Source organism: Trachurus trachurus, assembly GCF_905171665.1.
Source record: "Trachurus trachurus genome assembly, chromosome: 22".
Taxonomy (NCBI): domain Eukaryota; kingdom Metazoa; phylum Chordata; class Actinopteri; order Carangiformes; family Carangidae; genus Trachurus; species Trachurus trachurus.
The window spans coordinates 30,434,797-30,461,040 of NC_139907.1; the positions used below are offsets into that span (position 1 = coordinate 30,434,797).

Genomic DNA, 26,244 nt, shown 5'->3' on the forward strand with positions numbered 1-26,244 from the left:
TTACGGTTTCCTAGCAACAAGGGGTGGCTCAACTCTACTATTTCTCCCTGTTAAAAAGGGCTTTAGTGGAGGTGGGTAAGGGCAGCAGAGGATCTTGTTATTATGATGCTGTAAAAGTTCATTTGAGACATTTGACCGCTTCCAGCACCCGTACTTTGAGTGCACTGACTTGACGAAGCTCACGGTGAAACCAAAAGTGTCTTTGTGAAACCAGAGCTTCGACATTGTGTGACCAGAGCATAGACTGGACCAGAGCCAGGCTACGACATTCTGTCATGTGACAGAACAGACGTCTGACAACGTGACTCCTCCTCAGACACACGGACCTTCACCACCAGGTAAAACACGTCGTCGTTAAACTGTTGATAGTTAATGAGTAACTGTGTTTAGTAGGCTACGTGTCGCCATTAACGCGCCGTCAACACAACTAGGAAACATCCGCTCCTGTTGAAGTTGGCTCGCTTGCTAACATTAGCACCGCCTCTGCAAACTCCATAGAGAAAGCTGGCTTCATAATGCCATCTGTTTTATACTATCTATACCTCCCAGCCTACTCCCCTTTGAGACAAACCTATAGGATACTTTTAAATAATGCACATTACAAAAAAAAAAAGCAATAAGAAAAGTCAATCACACTGGATATCTTTAGCATACACTACAGGGGCACACACTCTGAAATTCACCGATCTGGTTAAACACAAGACTGCACAAATCATGTAAAAAGCAAGATATAACCTACTTCCAGCTGAGGTACAAAAAGGCAGGGTGGGTATGATGTGAGACATTTTAAGATAATTAGTCTAATGTCAGAACAACTCTGAAAAGTGTGTGTATGTCAGTCTGTGGGGTGCAATTGTGGACTGGTCCAGAGAAGGAGCTCAAAAATAGCAAAAACACAAAACTGTTTAAAAAAAAAAAAAAAAAAGCCTACAAACACATGTTTCTAAAAAAATATGAGAATGAGAAAAAGTAGGTTGGAATATTTTGTTTACATAGGGTTAAAGGGATAGTTCACCCAAAATTCAAATTTCACTCATTATCTACTCACCCTCATGTCAACTACCCAGCAAACATTTTGACGTCTATTTCACGTCTAATTAACGTCGGTCAGGCAGGTTGATTCGACGTCGATCTGAGGTGCTCAAATGAAAGTTTTTCTGACGTCGGTGTTATGACCGACGTCATTTCGACGGCTAATAGACGGCATCATTTTACGTTGTTTCAACGTCGTTTAGACGACTTATCAACGTCTCACAGAGCAGGCTACTTCATGACGTCTATCTCACGTCTAATTAACGTCGATCTAACAGGTTGATTCTACGTCTATTTGAGGTGCTTAAATGAAAGTTTTCCTGACGTCGGTGCCATGACCGACGTCATTTCGACGGCTATTAGACGGCATAATTTTTACATCAACATTTCAACTTTTGTCGTTTCGAATTGCAATATAGCTTACATTTCAACCTTTTTTTCTACACATGTAATGTATTGCATTTCAAAAGGTGTCTATAACTGGCATTATCATATCTAGAAATTCTATGAAAAGCACAGATCTTGTGCTGCATATCCTATGTGTAATTCTCAATGCTCTAATCTACACATACTTGAACAAACTTCTCAATTTTAGCAAAAATAAAAATCTCAAGCTGCATTGACTTCAAAAAGTCAAAGACATCAAATCACAAAAGCATTTTTGGAAAAGTGAACCTGACGGAAACTTTGATAGCAAATAAACCTGAAGGTTTAAAATATCCTTGTGATGTTCACCTAGGCTATACTGTAAAATACAAGTGGTGCATGGACTAATAGGTAGAATAATAAAAGGAAAGCATTCAGGACAAGATCTATTCAACTGGTTGTATTGAAAACATATAAACAAGTAAAACAAATATATTTATTAGAGAACAATTTTTTTTTTGTAAAGTCAGGTCATAGCCAAGGAGGCTTAACAGTCAGCGACGAGGATCTGCTCCTTCCCCCCGCTTCTGGCTGGCGCATGCTTTAGATGATTCATCATTGCATTCTCTATTTCCACATCTGTGGCCTTAATGCTCCATCTTTTCACAGCAGCTGGAGAGAGGACACAAGAAAAAAAAAATTATAGAGCACCTATTCAGATGTAAAATGCACTTTATAAATTACAGTAAGACTTTGTCCTGGGATTTGAAAGAGTAATGACATAACCACTTCTTAGACCCACACAGTAGCCTGAATCTTCTGATGGTTCCTTATAAAGCCTATAGGCATTAGTTACAAGTCATTGATTTAACCAGCATTAGGACTCTGGAGCTAAGGGACACATGGAGCAGGTTTGAGGATGGAATCCTTAAGAGTTCCTCTTTAACCATCCTGTTGTCCACCTGGGTCAAGGAAGGAAGTACAAAGGGAAAATGTAGATCATTCATGATGATCCCTGTTGTGCCCAGTAGGGGTCGCGCCGCCTGTGTGTATTTGTGGATGTTTGGGTTCAGTTGTTTATGCCTGCTAGGCTAAAAGTAAGTCTGCCACTCCATGCTCTCGGCGCTACAATAAAAATACACTCTTTGGAGATGATGTATGATCACTGAACTCACACACATACATGCGGAAGCATCTACAGGAAAGAAGGAATGACGAAGGGAAAGAAGGATGAAAGATAAAAGGGAAAGATGGGAGGAAAGAAGGGAAGGAAGGAAGGGAGAGAGGGAGGGAAGAAAAATGGAGGGTCAATTGGATCAATAGAGGAGGAAGAAGAAGGAAGGAAATAGGGAAGGAAGGAAGGGGAAAAGATTGTGGAAAGAAGGAAGGATGGAGGAAGTGGACAGATTGGTTCAATTTGACCCAGAAGGCCGACAGGAGAGTTAAGACCAAACCCAGATAAGTTTTTATTTAGAGCTGCACATTAAAAGTTCATAGACCTTTTCAAACTGCTGTACTGTCTTTGGGAACTGAATTTGCTTTGCAGGATCAATCTCGAATTAAATAAAATAAACAAAAATGGGTTTGTTTGCATTAATCGCTGTAACACCAATGACCAATCATTCAAGCCCCCATCACCCTTAGTGTGTGTATCTTACCTGGTATGCGTCTCTTTATCACAGCAATACACCTGTAAAGTGAGATATTGAAAAGATAGTTATCAATACAGGCCTATGGGAGAGACAGAGACACAAAAATATAGTCCTGTTTCAGGTAGAGATAGCTAAATATGACATCATCAAGCTCAGTAACGTTAGTGTGTCATGATCTTAAAATGTTTGTCATACTGTTAGGTCATAGCCATGCATGTTGCTTATGATAAAAAAAATAATGCAGTGATACAGTTTTCACAGCAGCAAACTTTTCTTTTTCTAAGAGGTTACTCTGTTTCCTTGGTATGAATTTGAATTTAAAATGTACATTTTGTGAACATTTACTCGGTTTAACATCGATGCTACACTCGATGTATCAGGGTAGGCCTTGCTATTTCGCCTGCTAGCTTACTGTTAGCCGCCGCTCGGTTACGAATAACATGCAGATATCTGTAACATTACACGATGCAGCAACAAAATCAGAACTTTAACATGTAACTCATGAACGTATAATGTCTTACCAAGCACATTTTCATTTTAAATTACACTATTTTTCGAAGCTCACCTTTCACACGCGTCTGTGTCTTCTCCTCGCCGACTCAAAACTTCTTCAGCCGCCGCACCGCCGCTGAAACCAGGTGCGTTCACTACGCGAGGAAAATAGTTCCTTGATGGATGCTAGAATAACAAACATTTAAGCCCACCCCGCCAATACACTTGATGGTACTACATTGTTTTCTCCCATTCACAAACATATTTCCATCATTTTGAATAGTTTTTAACAACGTAAACCGATGCCGTCTAAACGCCGTTGAAATGACGTCGTCATCCGCCGGTCATCTCACCCCTCAGATAGACGTCATATCAACCCGCCTGCCCAACGTTAATCAGAGGTGGAATCTACGTCCTGACACGACTGGACGTTGACTGGATGTCTTCATCTCCACACAGCACTAGACAGCAGTAGATAGAGGAAATCATTCTTGGCAGTGTTTTTTTAGTTAAATATGTGTTATGTGAGATCGTATCCCCCCTAATGTTATCATGTCGAAAAAAAGTCTAAATAAAGTCACGTCGTGACGCAACGTCTGATGGATGTCGTCATCTGGACGCGGATTGAGAAAATGTTTGCTGGCAGTATTTAACCAATTAATCCGATCTAAAATGACTCATTATGTATGTCATATTTACTCAGATGTTATTTTATCATGTTGAAAAACTGTCGAATTAAGGTCACGACGTGACGCGACGTAGATTGGACGTCTCCATCTCGACCCAGGTCGAGGAAATGTTTGCTGGGTAAGAGCTGTGAGAATTTTCAGAGTCCTCCGTTCCTTCTCTGAGTTACGGGGGGTCCGCGCAGCAGTATTTGTCCATATGGTTGTCAATGGATACCAACTTTCTTCGTCCAAAAAGACACACCAAAAAACATCCAAATACCTCCATACTGCTCATCTGTAATGTCCCTCTTGTATTGAAGCCCCGACATGAGAAATTGTTCCGAAAAAAATTAAATAAGTCTATATTTTAAGCTTGTTTGTAGCGGAAGCTCCCAGTTTCTCAGTTCACTGCTCTTCCTGTGTCAGTGTACTGACAATTTCTCATGTCGGGGCTTCAATACAAGAGGGACATTACAGACGAGCACTATGGAGGTATTTGGATGTTTTTTGGTGTGTCTTTTTGGACGAAGAAAGTTGGTATCCATTGACAACCATTATATGGACAAATACTGCTGCGCGGACCCCCCCGTAACTCAGAGAAGCCACGGAGGACTCTGAAAATTCTCACAGCTCTTAGTCGACATGAGGGGGAGTAGATAATGAGTGAAATTTGGATTTTGGGTGAACTATCCCTTTAAGCCTGCCACACACATAAAGATTATATAAATCTCAACTGATTTTTTATCTGTGAGAGACCCCACACATGAAGATAAAAAATCTGTGATTGAACAGTTTTGATCGTATTGTGTGTGCTGCGATATTCCAAACACAGCTCACCACACACATTAAGATCAGAATCTTGACCCTCCGGTCAGAAAACTCAGAAAGAGATCCGTATTGTTGTAGCTACTCTTTCGGGTCTATTTCCGGAATGGACAATGAGAGCAACGTAATTTTTTTAAAGGCTTTACAACGATCCCATCGGTGTGTCTGTTGCTCCGGACGCCGAGCAGTCAAGCGGCTGTCCAATAGGGACCCGTGCGCTGTCACATGACGGGCTGTGAGCGGCGGTCACATGATCGTTTAAACATGGTTGCTCTATTGCCGGCTTTGCTATCGGCTATCAGGAAATCTCCCGTGTATGCGTGAATGTCTGTGTGAACCTCATGTTAGGTGATTATAAAACTGAGAGTGAGTCTTTGTTTGCTTGTATTTGGTTTCTTTTGTTTTACTCTGAATATGGAATGATGGAGTAGTGAATATGGGCTGGGAACTGAAAAGCTCGGCTTCCTCCGGCTCCTTTTCAAGCATTCTTTGTTTACTGATTTAAACATTGGACTTGTTCTGTGGGACACTATAACGTGTTACTTATTTTATATGTCTTTTCTCTTCTCTTTTAATATGTTCGAAATAAAGAATAATGGAATCAAATTGTTGGTGTTTTGAGGTTGTTCTGTTGTCAGTAGAGAGCCAACACAATGAGGTTGGTTATCCTGGACGACTATGACCTGGCCAGCGAGTGGGCAGCCAAATACATCCGGAACAGAATCATTCAGTTCAGGCCTTCATCTGAGAGATACTTCACTCTGGGCTTACCCACAGGTGAGCACCACTCACACACACACACACACACACACACACACACACACACACACACACACACACACACACACACACACACACACACACACACACAGAGATCTTTCAGTGTTGAGGTGTTAACATGACTTATTTCTTTCAGGCAGCACTCCTTACGGCTGTTACAAGAGGCTTATAGAATACTACAGAAATGGAGACATTTCATTCAAATATGTGAAAACCTTCAATATGGATGAGTATGTTGGTGAGTAATCAAGGCGGCCCGCCACAAATAAATGAATGTATGGGAAACACTGATACTTCTTGCACTCAAATATATGAAAGTCATCGCCAAGACAGTTATTGTCACAAAGGTTACAAAACCTCTGATTCTATGTAGGCCTTTACACCTTCCAATGACTTTTGGTGTTCTGGTATTCACTCAAAAATTGCAGATGGCCTGTCTATACTATGAATTTGGACACAATAGGTAGGCTACTAATTAAAGCTCTTGTTTAACCCCTTTGAGACAAACTGTTTGTAAAAACGGGCTATACAAATACAATTGCCTTGCCTTGCCTATAAATGTCACATGACGTCATGCTACCAAGTTCAATTTTCCATATTTGCGAGAACTGATCTTTCAGTCTGTGCACAACAGTTAGCTTCGGCCAGTCAGTGTTATGTCATTTTTTTTTTTTTTTTTTTTTTTGCTTAAAAATGTTTTATTGGCAACCAGAAACTCAGAAATAATAAATCACAATCAAATTAGTCATAATTACCAATACATTTTTCAATTTTTATAAATTCAAAAGTGTTAATACATTTTTGAGAGTGCCATGGGTACGACAAAGCGCAGTTATCCAATATCTGCTTAACCTGCAGAATCCATGGTGACACAAATACACCTGAGTTATACAGGTTAAATCGACAGTTGTACATTATTTTATTCAATTTACTTTCTTTACCTTCTACCAGTCTCACCCAATAACCAATAATTCTTTTTTTTAAACTGCAACACAAAGTTGGTACCTCCCCAGCTCTCCATAGACCATATTATTACAAGTTGTTGTTTTACCTTTACCTCTTACCTCTTTGTACCGTTTTAGGAGGGAAAAAAAGGCAATAGCAGAACCAGTAATACTTATTGTAATGTCTATAAATTCCTACACACTTCTAGTAGTAAACTACACAAATACAGACTATAATAGGATTTTAGAAATGTAAAATAAAAGAATAATTTGTCCAGAGGAGAAAGAATATTCTCTCTGTCTGGATTCATGGCTCTGCAGCTCTCGGGTAAATCAGGTGTCCTCTTGTTGTGCAGGTCTACCACGTGCTCATCCAGAAAGCTACCACTCCTACATGTGGAACAATTTCTTCAAGCACATTGACATCGATCCAGCCAACGCTCACATCCTGGATGGAAACGCAGACAACCTGGAGGCAGAGTGTCAGGTCTTTGAACAGAAGATCGCAGAGGCCGGAGGGATCCAGTTGTTTGTTGGAGGTCAGACACATGATTTCTGTTCTGCTCTGCTGTACCATTTCATGGGTTGAACTGAACTGTATGGTGTAGATGTAGGGCCACTCCATCTCTTGTCTGTCTGCTTGCTGTAGGTATTGGTCCTGATGGTCACATTGCGTTCAATGAACCAGGTTCCAGTCTGGTTTCCAGGACCAGAGTGAAAACCCTGGCCAAGGACACCATTGTGGCCAACGCTCGTTTCTTTGGTAACGACCTCTCCAAGGTTCCCACCATGGCTCTCACTGTTGGTGTAGGAACCGTTATGGACTCCAAGGAGGTTAGACTCAAAAGCAGTTTATTTATTGGCTACCAAGTTGTGATTGTTTTAAAGGGATAGTTCAGCTTTTTTGAAGTGGGGTTGTATGAGCTACAAATTCCCATCACGCTGCACCGAGACACAGGCAATACACTGTGATGATTAATCCGCGTATTTTCATTGCCTATGAGAAGTCCCATCTCAAAATAATACACCAATTCAAGAGTACCATCTAAAGTAAAAATAGGCCTTTCTACTGCATCTAGTGTATTTAATGGGAATTTGTAGCTCATACAACCCCACTTCAAAAAAACTGAACTATACCTTTAAGATTCTTCACAATATTTACCATTGGTCCCAGTGTTGGGATGCTGTGTAAAACATAAATTGAAACAGAATAATGATTTGTAAGACATGTAGAGTAAAACTCTATGTTTAATAAGAAATGACCCCAAGACTTAAATCAAATAAGCACCATTGTTTTGTGAATATTATGATAATAATATTTTTTACATTAAATGCCAGCCACACATTTCAAAAAGATGGGACAGTGCAAAAAAGACTGGGAAAGTAGTGTAATGCTAAAATAAAACATGTGGTGTAATGTCTCAATGAATGAGGTTACTTGGTAACAGAGCAGGTTAAGTCTAAGCTCCCCACTTTCTGAAAGAGTACTCTGGCAAATACTCCTGCAGCTGAAGCATAATGTTAGTTTGTTTTTGTCTTGAAGGGAAATATGAAAAAATTGGGGGATTTCATTGTTTCGACAAAAAGAAGGGGACTCGCCACACCGTATGCTCCCAAAGTTTACAATAATTTATTAGAGGACTACATAAAAAAGAGACTAGGACAACGTTTCGAGCAGTTGTGCTCTTCGTCAGGTCAGTTAGGGCATTTGCTTTCAGGTGTTCTTTAAGTAGATTCACAGTATCACAGGAAGTCAGTAACACCGGTGGGTGACAATTAGTGACAACAAGGTCATGAGAAATCCACAGCAAAAAGAAGATCTATAAATATCAATTGGCATGGCATATACTGTATCAAAGACACAGGTCGACCATTTTAGATGAGTGAGAAAAAATATACGGTACAAAAAATTATAAATATGAGGACAGCAAGAGTAACTCATTTTACCCCCCCCCCCAAAAAAAAAACACACATATTCCCTAAGAAATAAGGAAAATGGTATATACAAAACAAAAGTTAAGCAAAATACACATTACAGCATTAGTTCGACCAATGAGTAATACATCTATGATGATATCTCAACTGAAGTTAATAAAATAATATATTGTAGACTTTGGGAGCATACAGTGTGGTGAGTCCCCTTCTTTTTGTCACTTACCTCCCTGGACTCAGCACCTGGCTACACTTTGGATGTGTGTGAGCCTTTTTCTTTGTTAAAGCAGAAGTAAGCGGAATATTTGTGTTAATATAAGTCTTAAATAGTTATATCTTCCGACAGCAATCACTTACATAGAGTGTTTGGTCTGAAACACGGGTCTGTCAGTCACTCTGCTCTGCTGTAAGCCCAGGAGAAAACTTTTATTTTATTTCCTTGTATCCTACAACCTTTATCCAATGAGGAGAGAGAACAGCATGAAGGGCTGTGTGTGCAGCCAAGGGATGTGCGTGAATGTACGTAACGTAGGGACGAGGACCAATAGATCCATGACGAGGGCGGGGACTGCTAACTCCATCGGCTGACAAGAAGTCAGAAAAACGACCGGATCGCTTACTTCTGCTTTAATCGGGGTTTCATTGTTTACCACTCATAATGCCATTAAAAAGATTCTGAGGAAATATCTGAACATGAGGAAGAAAGCTGAAAAACAGGTACCAGGCTAGCCATGGTCTGTAGGCCATCAGATGGACACCTGGTTCTGTAGTGAGCTCAGGAATACATACCATCACTGATGCTGGCTGTTTAAATGTGTGCTGCTGATTACAAGCTGGACGGTCCCCTCGGTTCAAAACATAAATGTAGAGTGTCTTCTGACCAGGTGATGATTCTGATCACCGGAGCCCACAAAGCCTTTGCTCTCTATAAAGCCATAGAGGAGGGAGTGAACCACATGTGGACCGTGTCGGCCTTCCAGCAGCACCCACGCACCATCTTTGTCTGTGATGAGGATGCCACGCTGGAGCTTCGAGTCAAAACTGTCAAATACTTCAAAGGTACCATCATCATATATACATACACTGATCATGGCCACAAAGTAACAGGCCCTAAACACAAGCTCAATAGAGGCTGGTGTCTACCGCATCAGACAGGACCGCACCGGACAATGTGACGGGCAGGTTTTCAATTTACTGGACAATTCACTTTATGCACAGCTTCACTACTTCCTGAAATAAGCCAGCTCGTTTAATTCCTGTCTTACATTATTGGACCAACTGATTAATCCAGGTGTGCCTGAGTAGTCACAGTGGTCAGACACACCTGATTAATCAGTTGGTCCAATAATGTAAAACAGGAAATAAATGAGCTGGCTTATTTCAGGAAGTAGTGGAACTGTGCATAAAGTGAATTGTTTTCTACTGAATATGTGGGTGTTTTTTTTTACACCAGTCAATACCTGTCAATGTAACTACAAGTCTCTTCTGTCTCAAGCTGTCAACCAATTTCTACTGCTCTTCTGTTCTCCTTTTTCTGCATCTATTTTTTTCCATTTTAGGCTTAATGCATGTTCATAACAAGCTGGTGGACCCAGTGCTGAGCATAAAGGACCAGTGACACAGAACTGAAGACGTCTGGCTGCCATCTGCGCTTCCTGGATCCATCAGGACTGGACAGCATTTTTACTCTGCTACTGTCGTGTACCCGTGGAACATCAGAGCCTGTGGTTGGGGGGGATCCCCTCCTCCCTTTGTATAAGTCACAGATTAATGAGAGGAAATAACTGGGTGTTTTAGAGGAACTTCTCCTGCGTGTCTTTGTTTAGCAGTTTGGATTTAATGGGACCTTACTCCTCTTCATCTGTGCTCGGTGTCACAACTTTGAGGTTGGATTTAAACACACAGCCTTCATTTGGTTGTGGAAAATGTGAAAGAACATATCTGCTGTCTGTGAACAAATCAGTGCAGGGCTTAATTTTTCTTTCCTTAATGCTGGCATTGTTTATTCCCGAATGATTCAGATTAAAGGACTTTGGTCACCTATAATGACAGTTTCTTTTGTATGGAGGTTCAGGAATGTGAACTGTTAGCAGCTCCTGGCTTCACCTCCACTTTACACTCCTTTACTGCTGCATGCTAAATCAAAAGTATTGAGCCATCACTGTATTTTATCTCAAGTTTCCTAAGAACAATGTAGAAAGCACTGAGAAACCGAGTTCAGATTAGTGAATTCATCAATGCTGTAATAAGACCGATGATAATTGGTTGCGTCTTCTGCCTGCAGGATGTTCACGGTGCACCCCACCACTATTTTACAGCCTCCCGCAAATATTTTGTGATTTACTTCCATGTCTTGTTTGAGTTCAACATTCCTTCCACAGTCACTCATCCTGTCTTCCTGTTTCTATCTCTTTACTTTCTAATGACAATAAAAACTTTGCTAAGAATCCTTTTCTGACCGTCATCATATGAGACAAACGTATCACAGTTTCAGACACCTATCTTTATATGTGGGGGTGCACTGACCTTTTTTTTCCACAAGGGGGCAGTCATACCCAAGATTTGAAAATCATGACAATGTGATGTGAAAACTGGCCTAGTGCTGTACCTTTGTCAGCTAGTCTTAATTTACAACAGGGCCTCAGCAATAATGGTACAGGAAGTACAAAGGACAGGTTGAAGGTGTTACATGTTAACATGTTTTATAAAGGTTTTTCTGTCACCCATAACCTGTGTGTGGCTGTGGTTCATTTCTGTGCCATGACCCATTTATGTGGGGTCATGTGCTAATGTAAATTATGGGTTTTATTGTGTTGAGTGATATATCTGTTTGGATTTTAATTTTTTTCAGTAATTCTATTTGCAGTGATCAAAAGTAATTACTTTAATGAGCTTAATTAAGTACATTAACTCTTAACTCCAAGGTCACAGGTTTGAATCTTGCCTGAACAAATGTAACTACTTGAACATACTTTAGGCAACAGACTCCATTCAACATGTAAAATGTCCCTAAGACGTACTCCTGCTTCAGACATGTCTGTTGCATGTCATATCCCTACTAGCTCTTTTTAGCCACTCTTTCACTAAAATTAGCGGGTCGGCGTGGGTTTTTTAAACGCGGCACCGCTTACAATCGACATTGGGCCAAAGACGGTTTAGAACCAAGACCCCCATGACGAGTCAGCTTCTTGTATAGGCTGTCATGTCACGTGGGTTTCTGCACAGCCACTCCCTTTTAGGAGACTAGCGGCAGCCTTGAGTGTATTGCCTCCAATGACTGTTAGATAAGACATCTATCTATCGTCTATCTATCATTCTATCTGTTCTATCTATTTCAGTTCTGTGTTTTGATTTTCTCCTTTGTCTCCCTCAGTTTTTTTCCCGCCCCTGCTCGCCTTTTATACTGTTCATAAGCCTCATGATTCATAGTCACGTACTCCAGAGCAGTACAGCGTTAGTAACGTAACGTAAGTACAGTGCATAGGCTACTTGACTATTGTGATGAAAGCTATATAGGTACAATAGAAATTCAAGCTGTTGTACATTTAGGAAAAGAAAAAATGTAGGTAACACTTTACAATAAGGGTCCCTTAATTAACGTTAGTACATTATTAAGCATTAATATATAAACTAATGTGTTAACTAACGCTGAGTAATGCATACATAATGATAACTAATTACATTATTCAATTTTTAATTTATTAACCGCCGTCTTCTCTTCCATTGTAATTATTATTGTTATTATTACTTGTACTCTGTGATATGTCTGTCTGTTTTTTTTAATGTGAGGACTGCGGATGGAAATTAGCTCTGAGCTAAATCCGGCACACCTACAGGATGCCATGGCGTTGACTGTTCATGAATGTGCACTGTCCTCGAACAAATAAACAATAAATGAATGAAATGAACTAACTTTGAGTAGTAAACATTAATTAACTGCTTTAATTAATGTGTTTCCTAACCCTAAGTAATACATAATGATTGTTAATATATCTTTAAACAGTTAATTAATGTTTAATAATGTACTAACTAACGTTAATTAAGGGACCCTTATTGTAAAGTGTTACCCTCTGCTCTGCTGTCCAATACACACAGGAAGCTTCACTTTTCATTCAAATAAACGAATGCTACTGCCACAATTGTTAGATTTCATCAATGAGACCAACATTTATCTCCTAAAAATAATTTAACCAGCCGGTGGTAAACCTCTAAAAACCTGCGGGTAAGTTAATTACCGAAAAAACCTGCGGGTAAGTTAATTACCGATCGTTTTCTCCCCCGCAATAACGACGTAGTGCTGGCCGGCCGAGCAGCTCTGCAGACCGGCTGCTGTCTGTGATGTCGCGGTCACTGCGGAGCTTCACTTATCCGAAAAACATCGGAGCAAACTTCTAAAAAGCCGTCATTTGGATAAACTGGCCGTATATTTGGGATCTAAACAGTTACTTTCTCGCATGAAAAAATATTAACATTTAAAACTTAATAAAGTTACATAATTACAGCGCTGGAGTGGGAAATAAAACAGCTTTTCACCTGTTTTACACCTGCCGCTGCCGGTTGCCGCGAAATGCATTCTGGGAAACTCGTATACTGCATACTGCGGTGTGAACAGCGTCGGTCGGCTGAAGTAGCAGACTGAATCCCACATTCAGTATGCAGTACAGTACAGTACATACTGACGCAGTATGTAGTAGGCAGTACGGTAGTATGCGGTTTCGAATCTATCTACTTTGAATGTTCTCCCTGCTCCCTTCCAACCAATGGAAGAAATGTTGTGATGCTATTGTCAAATTGTGAAATTGCCTTGGTTGGAATAAATAAAAAGAAAGAAAGAAAGAATACAGAGGTCACCAAAATGAGGAACCTGTGGCCTGTCCCGGGACATGCCGGGACAGGTCGAGGTGAGAGGGCCACAGGGTCAGGTGATTGCGAAATTTAGAGAAATAGAGAAGTGCGCGTTGACCAAATATGGGCACGGACCGGTGCAGAGTGGTGGAGAAATTATTCCATGACACAAAGTAAGGGTGTTGGCGGTCCAAACATATAAAAAGGTTATTGGGTCGAAATAAAGATAGTGTGCGTCGGGACTGGGTGCGAGAGCGACCTATTCAGACCCTACTCCTGCGAAGACTCCGATGACTGGTGCATCTATAGAACATCGCCATCGAACAAGAAGACTGCGCATAGCAATTTGATCTCGGTTGATCTCCACACTCTCTGCTGGTCCGCTCCCAGGGGCTTAGGCCCCCGATCATCATCCCCAGCAGAAGGGGTTCAGGAAATTCGAAGCCGGCCGAAACCTGCGTTCTTATATTCTAGAAATTCGAATCAGGCAACTATCCATCAGAGGTAGGGTTGATTAATAGGGTCAGAATTTGATTTTAATTATTTTCTTTGATTTTCATTTTTATGCTCTGATGCTGCTTTGTCCCTGCTAAATTCCTGCAAATAAATTTACAACCTAAAAGACAAGAGAACTGTTATCCTCATCTTTTGTGTCAGAGGTTTTAATTCAATTATCACTATATTGCTGTTCATGATCATAAGAAGTTAAGCCATAGTGTGCACAACATCTTTAAGACTCTTAGAGGTTAATCTAGTATTGTGTCCACTTTAAAAGATAAACAGGTCCCTAGGGTTGTTTTTCCAAACCATTAAATTAAACCTAGCCAATAACAAGTGCAAGGATCAAAGAGGAAAGCTGCCGGGTTACTACTTCTGGGTGGGGGGGCTGCTCTATCAGAACTAGTGGCTTTGGGAAGCGGGACAGACGTCAGGACGAAGGCAGTTAGAAGCTAGGCGAGTTTCCTCATCACCAGCTTAAACATTCTTTAGAAATTCTACTCTGGTCCATGACCATTAGAACTTAAGAAATTACCCTTTAATTAGAGAGCTGGTCTAGTATAGGCTTTTCTTTACAGGAGCCTAATACCGGGGATCTAACACCCTAGTCTGCATGGATCTGATGATATAATACATCCATGGTCTACGTGGATTGATGCGTGATGGCTGCGTGATTTAATTTGCATATGTTTGATATTAAAGTAATCCAAAAGTAACTAACAGTAATCTGTTACATTACTTCAATTTTGTGATACTTAGAGTAAGTTACTAATTACATTTTTTAAGTATTTTTTTTTTGGCTTTTTGCCTTTTTATTGATAGCACACAGTAGAGATAGACAGGAAAGGGGGAGGCAGAGAGACGGGGAATGACAATGAAAGGTCTGCCCGACGCGGGATTCGAACCGGGGCCGCCTGCGGTGAGGACTGTAGCCTCTACATGGGGCGGCCGCTCTACCCACTGCGCCACACACCGCCCCCTAATTACATTTTTTAACAGGTAACTTAAAGTAACCCTCCCAACCCTGGGTATATAGCATGGATGTATGGTTTTTAGCCCGCCAGTAGCGATCGGGGCCGTTCAGGAAGGTTTCAGTCGGTTGGTCAGCCGGCCAGTCTGATCTTCAGGACTGGAGAAACACCATGTCGTGCCACAGTCGCCCGCCACGGAGTGTGATGGTCTGTCTCTTGGCCATGATGAACCTCCGCCGCAACAAAGACCCCCACTCCGTGGCGGCAGGCGGTTGGCGGTGGCCACCGTGTTTCTTGAGACATTAGACAGCATTAGGTCTCAGCCTCTCTGACCTCTGCGATTCTGGTGCGCCACAGGTCAGCGATACCGGGACACCAAGTCTGTCGGTCCTCTGCTCTTCCTGATCGGCTCTGGCTGCAAACACCCCGCGAGTGAAAGCGGAGCGCTCCAACCGAGTCTCTCCACTCCTCTCACCTACAGGTTTTTTGGCCAGTGGGAAAGGGGTATTTGCGATTTCTTCTGCTAATTCAGCATGGCTCCAGCAATGAATTCACACGCATTTTGTTCAGTAAACGCTCTTTCTAGTTGAAACAACATCATGAGCTCTGGTGATTATCTAATGGTTGTAACGATCAGAGCAGGAGGACCCACAAAGCAGAGGCACAGACAAACGAGTGGCAAAATGGGAGGTCAGTTTATTTCAGGGTCAAAACCAGTAGATCAGTCAATTCACAGGCAGAGGTATCACAATCACTAGGCTAAACTCGTAGTCAAACAAAACTGGGTCGAAAGTCTAGGAATCACGAGGAGAAAAGGCTGGAAACGCTCACTGAAACGGACGAGACAATCTGGCACAGAGGGGTGGGAGAGCACAGCTTAAGAACACAAGGGCTGGGGAGACAATGACACACAGGTGAGAGACATCAAGGAAACTCAACAGGGAGAGGGGGATGACAGACAGCTCACCAAAATAAAACAGGAAATAAACAAGAAACAAGACAGGACAGAACCTAACACTAAACAACCCTAAAGGGTCCTGACAATGGTCGCTTTCAGCCATCATTAACATATGTATTTTCATTCTTTCCAAAGGATCTGAGGCAGGCAGATCACATCACATCCAAGGTTTTGAAATAGAATGGATTTATTAGCTGGTAGGCTGCTGTGCATCTCTAGCTCATCAGCATTGAAGATCATTGGCCTGTCACGGAAAATGAGCCTCCAATAGCACTAATTGTTAATGAGTTACAGTTACTGATGGTGTGAGCTTGCACAGTGTCCCTCACAGCTGGAAGCAGCTCACCCACCACCTCCAGAAACGTCACATGGATTTTTGTTCTATTTAAAGACTTTGTAATCCAGCAGCATAGTGAAGGGTAGTGGATGTGACGCAGTGGGCTCACCTCACTCCCCATCATCCCCTCTGCTGGAGACAAGCCTCACTTACGTAACTGTACATAAGTCACCAATTAATACAGAGTTTTGAAGAGACCTTTGTAAAGATTTTTCTGGTTAACCAACACTGGCAAAATAAAATCTTTTCACTGTGTCACCATACTTAATTGGCAAAATAAAGTAATAATGGTAGAAACAACCAACAACAAAGTAGTTTGCAAATGATTTTTGATCATAATTACATTACACTCAGATGAAAGTGATGATAACAGAAAATGTCTGTCTTAGTAATAACAAGAGCTATGGTAATATTTCAGTGTTAGGTGTGATGTGTGCTAACAGTTTTGAAAAAGTGTTTAAAGTATTGACAAATGGGTCATAACGATTGTAAAAAAACAAACAAAAAACAAAAAAACTGTAATACACTAATAGAATTCACCCAATCTTCCAAGACACTGACACATCATTGTCTTCCAAGATTAGTCTGTCACAGCACAGTGTCATAAAAAACACTGACAACTGATGGAATAACACAAACTGAATCACTTTCCTTGTGTCAGATCTACTGTTTTACAATCAACAGATTATTGTATTTATCATAAATTGACTTTTGTGCTGTAGTTTCCTTTGAACCAACAAGATCAGTGAGGTAGGATGGGGCCTGGTTCTGGAGGGCTTTGAAGGTGAGGAGAAGGGCTTTGAACTGAATGTGATAAGGAATTGGGAGCGAATGGAGGTTCTGAAGGTAATATAAATTCCAAATTAATTTATTAATTGTTCAACATTTGTTAAAACCTAGCACCAGGCTGTGTTTCGCTGTGAAAGCCATTCTTAGTAGGTACAGTTTGGGACTCAGAAAGCAGACATGTTGAAGCTCCTTCAAAAGCATCTGAGGTGAGTGACACTCCATCCACAGGAGAGCAGGAGTACTGATGGGCAGGCTGGTTGGTGTAGGCAGGGCCACCCCTGGTCAAATTGGGGCCCTAAGCAAAATTTTATTTGGAGGCCCTCCCCTGGCCGATGTCAATAGTTACACAATGCTATATGCCATTTAATTTGACAACATTTATTACTGTGGTAGTATGGGATTTGGGCCATGCTCTGCCTTAATGGGCTCTTTGCACAACTCCAATACTTCCTGAACTCAGTGCTGCTCCTTCATTTCCTGTCTTACATTATTGGACAACCTGATTAATCCAGGTGTGTCTGACCATTGTACTACCCAGACACACCTGGATTAATCAGGTCGTCCAATCATGTAAGACAGGAAACAAAGGAGCAGCATTAAGTCCAGGAAGTAGTGGAGCTGTGCAAAGAGCCCATTGGTGCCTCAGCTGACTTACGCTGGGTGCCCCGCCTTTCCTGCACACCTGGCTGCCTCACCTAATCGCCTCGCAGCTGGGTCGCTCCGCTTGGGTATGTCGCTGCACGGCTCGTTGGCGTTTCTCTTGAATTTCAGAAATCCTCCTTAAAATTGGCTTTTGTCCCTCATACAGTTCTGTGCCTGGATCTTTCCTCTCCCTTGTGAGTTGGGGCGTTGAGTGTTCCTCCCGTTAACGGGTCCCGTGTGCTGCGCCGGAGGAAGAGGTAATCAGCTGTGCTGCCGAGCGCTTCTCTTCCTCGCCTTTGTGATGTTCATTCAACACCTGACGGTATGTGTTGCTCAGGTCCACACACAATGGTCACAGTCACGTCGTTCACACTGATCACTCTGATACGAACTCTCGTGTCGGGACGCGTGTTTGGGGCGGAGTCCCTTATGGCGGCCCGTTGTGTTACATAGGCAGGTATATGTGTGTGGGTGTGTGTGTGGGTGCGCGGCTGCGCACGTGTGTGTGAGTTAGTAGAGAGGAAAAAGGAGAGAGAGAGAAAAGAGGGAGAACGGCGGCTAAAAGGGCGATCGGTTATACTAGTCAGGGCTGGACCCAATCTGTATCCAATACCACAGGGAGAATAAAAGAGCTGACGCTCTGATATCTTCACTGGTCTTCTGACGCGGATACGGAGAATTGCGTTCAGCACGTGACTAAGACCTAGTTAATATAACTAGTAAACATCAATCAACCACTCTAGTTAATACAACTAGTAAACATACAGCAAAATCACAATCAACATAACAGGACGCGGAGGTCCTAATAAAATCACGCTTAATTCTAGTCGCTGCCCAGACAAAAGCTCTCTTACTGAAGCGCAGTGGCGTGCACAGACTTTTTGAAGGGCAGGGGCGAAAAGGAAAAAAAGGGGCACCTAATAGCGCGTCCTCGCCACTGAAGAGGGCACTTTAGCACGCGTTTTGGCTTCCCTGAAGGCACTTTAACACGTGTTTTAGCTCCCAAGAGGCCACTTTAGCACATGTTTTGGCTCCTAGATGTGGCTCCTAGATGTGGCCAAAATTTTGGCCCTTTTTAACATCGATTTGGCCTGTTTTAATATCGATACCTTAAGACTAAAAAAACGTCGATTTGGCTTGTTTTAACACGTGTTTTGGCCCCCAAGAGGGCACTTTAGCACACGTTTTGGCTCCTAGAGAGCACTTTAGCACGCATTTTGGCTTCCAAGGGGGCACTTTAACACGTGTTTTGGCTCCCAAGAGGGCACTTTAGCACACGGTTTGGTTCCTAGATGTGGCTCCTAGAGGGCACTTTCAGGGCTGCCAAGTTTCAGAAAATGACAAGACTGAGACTGTAGCGACATGGTGCGTTTGGCCGGCGACCACAGGTCGGCGGTGAAAAAAATTTGGCCTTTTTAAACGTTGATTTGGCCTGTTTTATAATATCAATACCTTAAGACTAAAAAACATCGATGTGGCCTGTTTTAACACGTGTTTTGGCTCCCAAGAGGGCACTTTAGCACACGTTTTGGCTTCCAAGGGGACTTTAACATGTGTTTTGGCTTCCAAGAGGGCACTTTAACATGTGTTTTGGCTCCTAGAGGGCACTTTAGCACACGTTTTGGCTAACCATGAGGGCACTTTAGCACACGTTTTGGCTCCTAGAGGGCACTTAAGCACGCGTTTCAGCTCCTAGAGGGCACTTTAGCACGCATTGTGGCTCCTAGAGGGCTCTTTAGCACACGTTTTGGCTCCTAGAGGGCACTTTAGCACACGTTTTGGCTAACCATGAGGGCACTTTAGCACACGTTTTGGCTCCTAGAGGGCACTTAAGCACGCGTTTTGGCTCCCAAGAGGGCACTTAAGCACGCTTTTCAGCTCCTAGAGGGCACTTTAGCACGCATTGTGGCTCCTATAGGGCTCTTTAGCACACGTTTTGGCCCCCATGAGGGCACTTGAGCACACGTTTTAGCTCCTAGAGGGCACTTTAACACACGTTTTGCCCCCCATGAGGACACTTTAGCACGTGTTTTGGCTTCCAAGAGGGCACTTTAACGCGCGTTTTGGCTCCCAGGGGGCACTTTAGCACGCGTTTTTCAACAATTGGGCCACGAGGGGGGGCGACCGCCCCCCCTGCCCCCCCCCTGTGCACGCCACTGCTGAAGCGTGCTTCCCAGTGCTGATGAGGTCCGTCGACCTGATGGCCTGGGGCGGCTGTAGCGTCCCACAGCGGGATAAAACTGGTCGTCCTCTGGAAGGGTGGCAGAAAGGAGGGCCAGCTGAGTTAACTCTGATGACGACGGGTCTTTGGCGGAGTCCGACGTTGTCTCGTGGGGAGAGGGAGCGGCAATTGCGCGGCGGTCTCCACAGGATCCAGGTGTTTCAGATGAAACTTGAGGCAGTTTACTTGTCCAGCAAGCTCAGAACTGCGGCCTAGGTATTGAGTCCAAACGTTTGGTGCGCCCCCTTTAGTAACTTGGTTGCGTGAAGCCGGAGCTCCTTGCAGCACTTGGTTACCTGGGAAAAAGCCTGGAGCTGCGCGTCGCCGCAGCATTTAAACCTTCGGTGACGTCACGGGGATCCCTGGGGTTTTCCCCAGGTACTGACCAATGGGAGGCCAGAGTTTGAACGTCTGGGTGGAATCACACCTAGGTGTGATTTAACGGGCGTTGTCTGCTGGCGCGCATTCCTTGTCCCCAGCTGGTTTTATGGCCCTTTGTTTGAGAACATGTGGGTGAGGTCCCATTCCCAACACAGTGAAGCAGTTACTGCTTCGGACGTCATATGTCACGTGATTTTTTCCGCACCGAAACAAGCTTTGAAACAGTGGTTCGATGTTACTGGTTTGAAGCACGTATCGAAGCTTCAGTGTCGGACTGCCATCACTAGTGCACAGTGTTTTCACTTTAAAGTTGAGTTAACTGTTATTTCTTTTGATACTTTTTGTAAATATCTTTTTTGTTTATTTCACTGTGCATTTTTGGTGGCACTTTAAAAAAAAAAAATCTCTATTTTTGATAATTGAAACCTGCTTCATGAGTCTGCCTCCTACAATCCTTCACTCAGGCCAGCCCTACCACACAAAGTGAAATGATTTTATTATCAGTAGGCTATCTAGACTGATCAATTTTCTAATCAGTGTTCTTCTATCCAGGACCAACCATAACAAAATAACTGGAAACACAATAGTTTTAAGGAATTATATCACATCTCACTACAGAGACTGATTAATAATATAGTGAACTATTTATCTGCTGAAATTCTATTGAAGGACACATTCCACTTTCAGTCAGAGCAACAACAGCCTGTAAAGCGATACAAACTCGATTTTGATCACGGTAGGCTAAAGGTTCCCTTGGCAACGTGATACAGTGAGCGCTACTGTAGCATCATCATCGGTCGGTAGCATCATTAAATATTATTGCAGCTTATGTAGTCCCTCAGCTGAGCTTCTGACACATGATGCTAGTTTCAAATAAGATTATCAATGGCAGTAAAAGACACTTTTTTAGTCGATTTCAAACTGAAACTCTGAACAGAATTGGGCCCGGATCAGGTCTGCAGAATAAGTTAGCGAGAGGATCTAGCCAGGTTAAACGAGACACCTTCGTGCCACGCAGAACTCTGGCTTTATGCTCAACATACACCTCAGTACTGAGCTCTACTTGAAAAGTGTCCTCCTGATGTGTGTGCAGGGCTGCAGCTCCAACATGCGTTTACGACCACACATTGCACAACAGAACGCCGTGTAGTAAACGATAGTATGATTGGCTACAAAGTTTGTAAGTCGGGTGGTACGGCAGCTACCCGTTGTAATAAAGTATTAAACACAAGCCTAATTAGCCTAAATAACTGTGGGGCATATCAAGAAGACAAGAACAGAACGAGAAAAGACACTCACCTTGGGCATCACGACATCACAACACCTAGGCTTCTACTGGCGCTCGATTTGCTCACCCAGCTGTCCAGGAGTGCATTAGTATTTCGTGTGCATGTTATACCTATTTCGTGGCCACAAATTACTATTTTGTGGGAACTAATTAATATTTCGTGGGAACTAAATAATATTTTGTGGCCACAAATTAGTATTTTGTGGGAACAAATTAGTATTTTGTGGGAACTAATTACTATTTCGTGGGAACTAATTAATATTCCGTGGCCACAAATTAGTATTTTGTGGCCACAAATTATAATTTTTTTTATTGCATGTCCTATCACGGGCTCCGTACAGTACAGAAGTAATTTTTTTTTTTTTTTTTTTAAAGTATATTTTTGGGCGTTTTTGCCTTTATTTGATAGCATAGTGAGATAGACAGGAAAGGGGGAGGCAGAGAGAGGGGGAATGACATGCAGGAAATGTCTGCCCGACGCGGGATTCGAACCGGGGACGCCTGCGTTGAGGACTGTAGCCTCTACATGGGGCGGCCACCTTAAGCACTGCGCCACGCACCGCCCCAGTACAGAAGTAATTTAAGGTTCTGCATTAAATCCATTTGGGTTAAAAGTGTTTATTGATATTTGAATGTATTTGAATATATTTGTGGTACAGTGTTTTTCTAAAACTAAACAAAGTATATACTTATCACCTATCATTTTCCTTTAAAAAAAAAGACGGATAATTCATTTATTGTGTCTCCTGTGAAAAAAGGGACAAAACAGTGCTTACTTTTAAAAGAGAGGGACCCGTGTGCAGGGACAAGGGCGCCGCCATAGCTCAGCTCATCCATACTGGAAGTCCCAACCGTTAGTTGCTTTTCTTTGTTTATATTATTTATATGTTATTCTAAGAACCCCCTCTCTCTCTGGCCTGTCTAGCCTCTACCTGGTCTTTTTACTAAACTTAACCAACTCCTTTCTTCATTGCCTGAACCCAACCAAAGCACCCACCAAAGACATTTCTTTTTTCTCTCTCTCTCCTGGTCTGCTGTCAGCAGGAGCGGCGCGGCTGGGCAACTGGTAGGCTAGTTGTTAGCCGTTGGCCGTTAGCAGCGTTGTTTAATAACTCAATAACTTAAAGCAGAAGTCAGCGATCCGGTGGTTTTGGCTAACTTCTTGTCAGCTGATGGAGTTAGCAGTCCCCGCCCTCGTCCCTACGTCACCACATTCACGCACATCCCTTGGCTGCACACACAGAGAGGACTGTCCCTTTATGCCGTTCTCTCTCCTCAATGGATAAAGGTTGTAGGATACAAGGAAAGTTTTCTCCTCGGCTTACGGCAGAGCAGAGTGACTGACAGACCCGTGTTTCAGACCAAACACTCTATAGAAGTGATTGCTGTCGGAAGATAGAACTATTTAAGACTTATATTAACACAAACATTCTGCTTACTTCTGCTTTAATTTTTAAAGGCCAAGTCTAATTCAGTTAAATGTGCCATGATGATAGACGTAAGAGAGAATGGACAGAGTGGTCTAAGTTCAGAGAGGCCATTTTGACTTGGTTAACCACTATTTACAACTGTGAGGAGGAAAGCTTCATAGTGAACAACCAAAATTTTGTGGATGGACTACAACAGCAGAACACCACGTCAGGTTCCACTTCAGAGCAGAGTCATTACAATTGTTAGAGGTGTCCACTGTCATGTGGTTACTGAGGAGAATTCCTTCCAATAGAAGGTTTTATTCAAAGAAATACATCAGTCCCACTCCTCCCATGATGCACTGTGATATCTCTCCTATAGGTTATTTATGACGTTAAAACCAGTGCCTCACCTTTCATTACATCAAGAGTGACAGGACAGAACAGCACATTGTGTTCTATAAATAATGAACCCATATGCCTTGTTGCATTAATAAGTCATACACCAACTGCCTGTGAGAGTGGGGCAGCAGGGATTGATGCCATTTGTGCAGCTGCTATATTATAACTGTACATTCAACTATTATTTAAGCTAAAATGAAGTTTAAGAGCATCTCTGCAGCATCCATGTATAATGTCAGTAATATGTCCCCATTCCTGATGCTAAAACTCCTGCAAAGTGTCTAGTATGTAAAAGCCTACAATTAGACAATGGTAGGCATCACCATCACCTGACTGGAATAGTAGAAAGAGCTACCACCGTGCACAGAACTAAATTGGCCAGACGGACACAAGACAAACACCAAGGAAACCCAGAGGCTGAGCAGGAGGGCGACGCCGCTTAAGGGTCCCCCCCGGAGGACGGACCTCCAGCTGGACACAGGATACAGGAGCTGGGCCCTCAACCGGCTAACCTGCCTCTCAGATTTAGAGACTGATAGAAACAATGGGCCTCATTCACCAATATCTTCTTAAGAATCTTTTGAGATTCTTTCTTAAGTTGTTCTTAAGAGGTTCCTTAAAGCCCCAGTATGTAGGAATTACCCCCATCTAGCGGTGCGGTTGCATATCGGAACGTATTCTTGATGTTGCATTCAGGTGAAATCGGGCAGAAGTCAGACAGACAACAGACGCTGCATGTAACAGGTTAAACAAGCGTCTATGTAAACAAGTGGTCCGCCAGCACGAAGCAAAACAATACAGGCGTGACAATATGTTGTCATGGTGATGTCGTATTGTTTACCTGACCCACGTTTTACCGGCTTTCTCTCGTCGAGTAAAATAACATCCGGTTGGTTTGCCGACGGCCGTCTGCCTGACTGCACCTGAATGCAACATCAGTGCCTCCGTCCTTCCTCACACTACACAGTGGTGACAGTTTTAACAGGCCGAGCCCACAGCTCCGCTGAGTTTCCGTGGTTACCTACGGTCACGCTGCCACTCAACGTAAAAAATGGCGATGCAACATGGCCGCCTCGGTTCGGTGCGTCGCCCACTTATGTATTTGTAACGACTTGTAACAACTCAAGCTTTCATTTGTATGCGGGTGTGATTCGACTTCAGTGAAATACGTATTTATGAAAGCAATATTTGATTTTTGCTAATAAAAAGCCAAATAAGTTACATACTGGGGCTTATAGAAAACCCTACGTCAGATTCCTCAACGCGTTCGTGTTTTTTTTGCAATTGTTCGCAGCTGTGTTCCTACATCGATGAATGCCACCTCCTCATAAGTTGAGAGCGCATGCCAGGTGAGTCTAATAAACATGGGATTAGCATAGGTAACCGCCCCATTAATGTCTGTAAAAGGGCATGAGACTGTAGGGCCGTGTGCACACAGAACCCACAGGCATGAGCAGAGAAGTGAGAAAGAAAGTTGAAACGCTCAAATGACAATCTGGGAGGGAGCACCATACTCCAAATGTAAAACGAACTTTAGAAGTAAAGTGGAGCTACTGCATCAGAAATGAAACAAAGAAACAAACAAAAAGCTTATATTTAGTTTATGTTTTTATTAGGGTTGTCAAACGATAAAAAAATTTTAATCGCGATTACTCTCAAAATTTCATGAGTTAATGGCATCTTTTTATTTTTTGCTTGAAATAACAGCAATATGAATGGAAAGCATATAAGAAACATCCAGATCTGGATGTTTCTTATGCTTTCCATTCATGGTATTTAAAAATCAGCTGTCAGAGAGAGAGCAGCCTCCTTTGCTGAGAAACTGGTGCATTAATCACTAGGCTGGACTACTGTGACTCTCTTTTCAGGTCTCCGAAAAACTCTCTTAAGAGTCTCCAGCTGGTCCAGAACGCTGCAGCAAGGGGACTGACCATAGACTATAAAGCATGGACGTAGCACCCGTGACGTCACCCATTGGTTTGGGGGAGTCTGTTTTGTGTTCCTACTACAGGCATTTGAACTGCGCCATCTTGGATTTTAGTGGGAGTCTACTTTCCATATTTGGAGGGAATGCAGTACGGGTCAGCCGGCCGAGAACCCGCCCACTGAATTTGAAGCAACCAGCTAACTGCTGGTAACTGTTATGGGTGTTAGTATAGAACCACCTATTGGTTGTTCAGTGGTACTGCACTTTATGGAAAGCCACACAGTTTCCCAGCCTGCTTTGCGCTGTGTTATGATGCTTGTATGCAAGGGGGTAGATCTGACTACACGCAGGCGTAGCTCACAGTCGGCCATATGAGGACGGGCAACTTGCTCTGACTCTGGCTGCAGTTACAGTGCAGTAGATGGTGATCCAGTCATCTGCACTAAAAAAAACGATTCATAACTCTGTGAAAAATAAATCAGTATGTAGCTATTACTTTAACTATTTGCATAATGTCACTATAATGTTACTTTTACAAAAAAAAAATACATTATTAAAATTATCCGTGATTCTAAGTATGCTGCATCATAACTGCATAAACGTTCATAAAAATCAAACCGTTTTGAAATCGGACAAAAACTGAGCAAGTTCTGGTCATTATAGCAGAACATGCACCAGAGGCTTAATGCTCTGAGGGAGAGTTGCCCGTCCCAAGATGGCCGCCGTACTGGCTACGCTTTGTCATTGGGAAACAGCTGCGGGTGAGTCATCTAGTTCTTATATATATCTATGCTTGTATGTCTCTTACCATTGGTACTAAAGTAGCAGTGAAGCTAAGGACTCTGTCTTTTCTTTATTACACCATTACACCAAACAGTAACTGTC

The 26,244-nt window shown here is 42.6% G+C and overlaps 1 protein-coding gene and 1 long non-coding RNA gene across 3 annotated transcripts; one reads left to right on the forward strand and one right to left on the reverse strand.

Moving 5' to 3' along the window:
* Positions 1-165: 165 nt before the first annotated feature.
* Positions 166-11,363, forward strand: LOC311005605 (glucosamine-6-phosphate deaminase 2). Of its 2 annotated transcripts, none has more exons than XM_083998064.1 (7): positions 166-338; positions 5,677-5,812; positions 5,952-6,053; positions 7,116-7,298; positions 7,409-7,593; positions 9,576-9,750; positions 10,251-11,363. In XM_083998064.1, the coding sequence occupies exons 2-7, from the start codon at positions 5,689-5,691 to the stop codon at positions 10,307-10,309; spliced, it is 828 nt and encodes a 275-aa protein (XP_083854190.1). In that variant the 5' UTR covers positions 166-338; positions 5,677-5,688; the 3' UTR covers positions 10,310-11,363. The 2 variants fall into 2 exon arrangements, with proteins under 2 accessions (XP_083854190.1, XP_083854189.1); XM_083998063.1 differs by having other exon boundaries at positions 167-338; positions 5,658-5,812.
* On the reverse strand, positions 1,881-4,665 carry LOC311005356. The gene is made up of 3 exons (XR_014596341.1): positions 3,616-4,665; positions 3,057-3,088; positions 1,881-2,070 (listed from the first exon to the last, which is right to left on the reverse strand). It is a non-coding gene; the product is annotated as an uncharacterized lncRNA (long non-coding RNA).
* Positions 11,364-26,244: the final 14,881 nt, after the last annotated feature.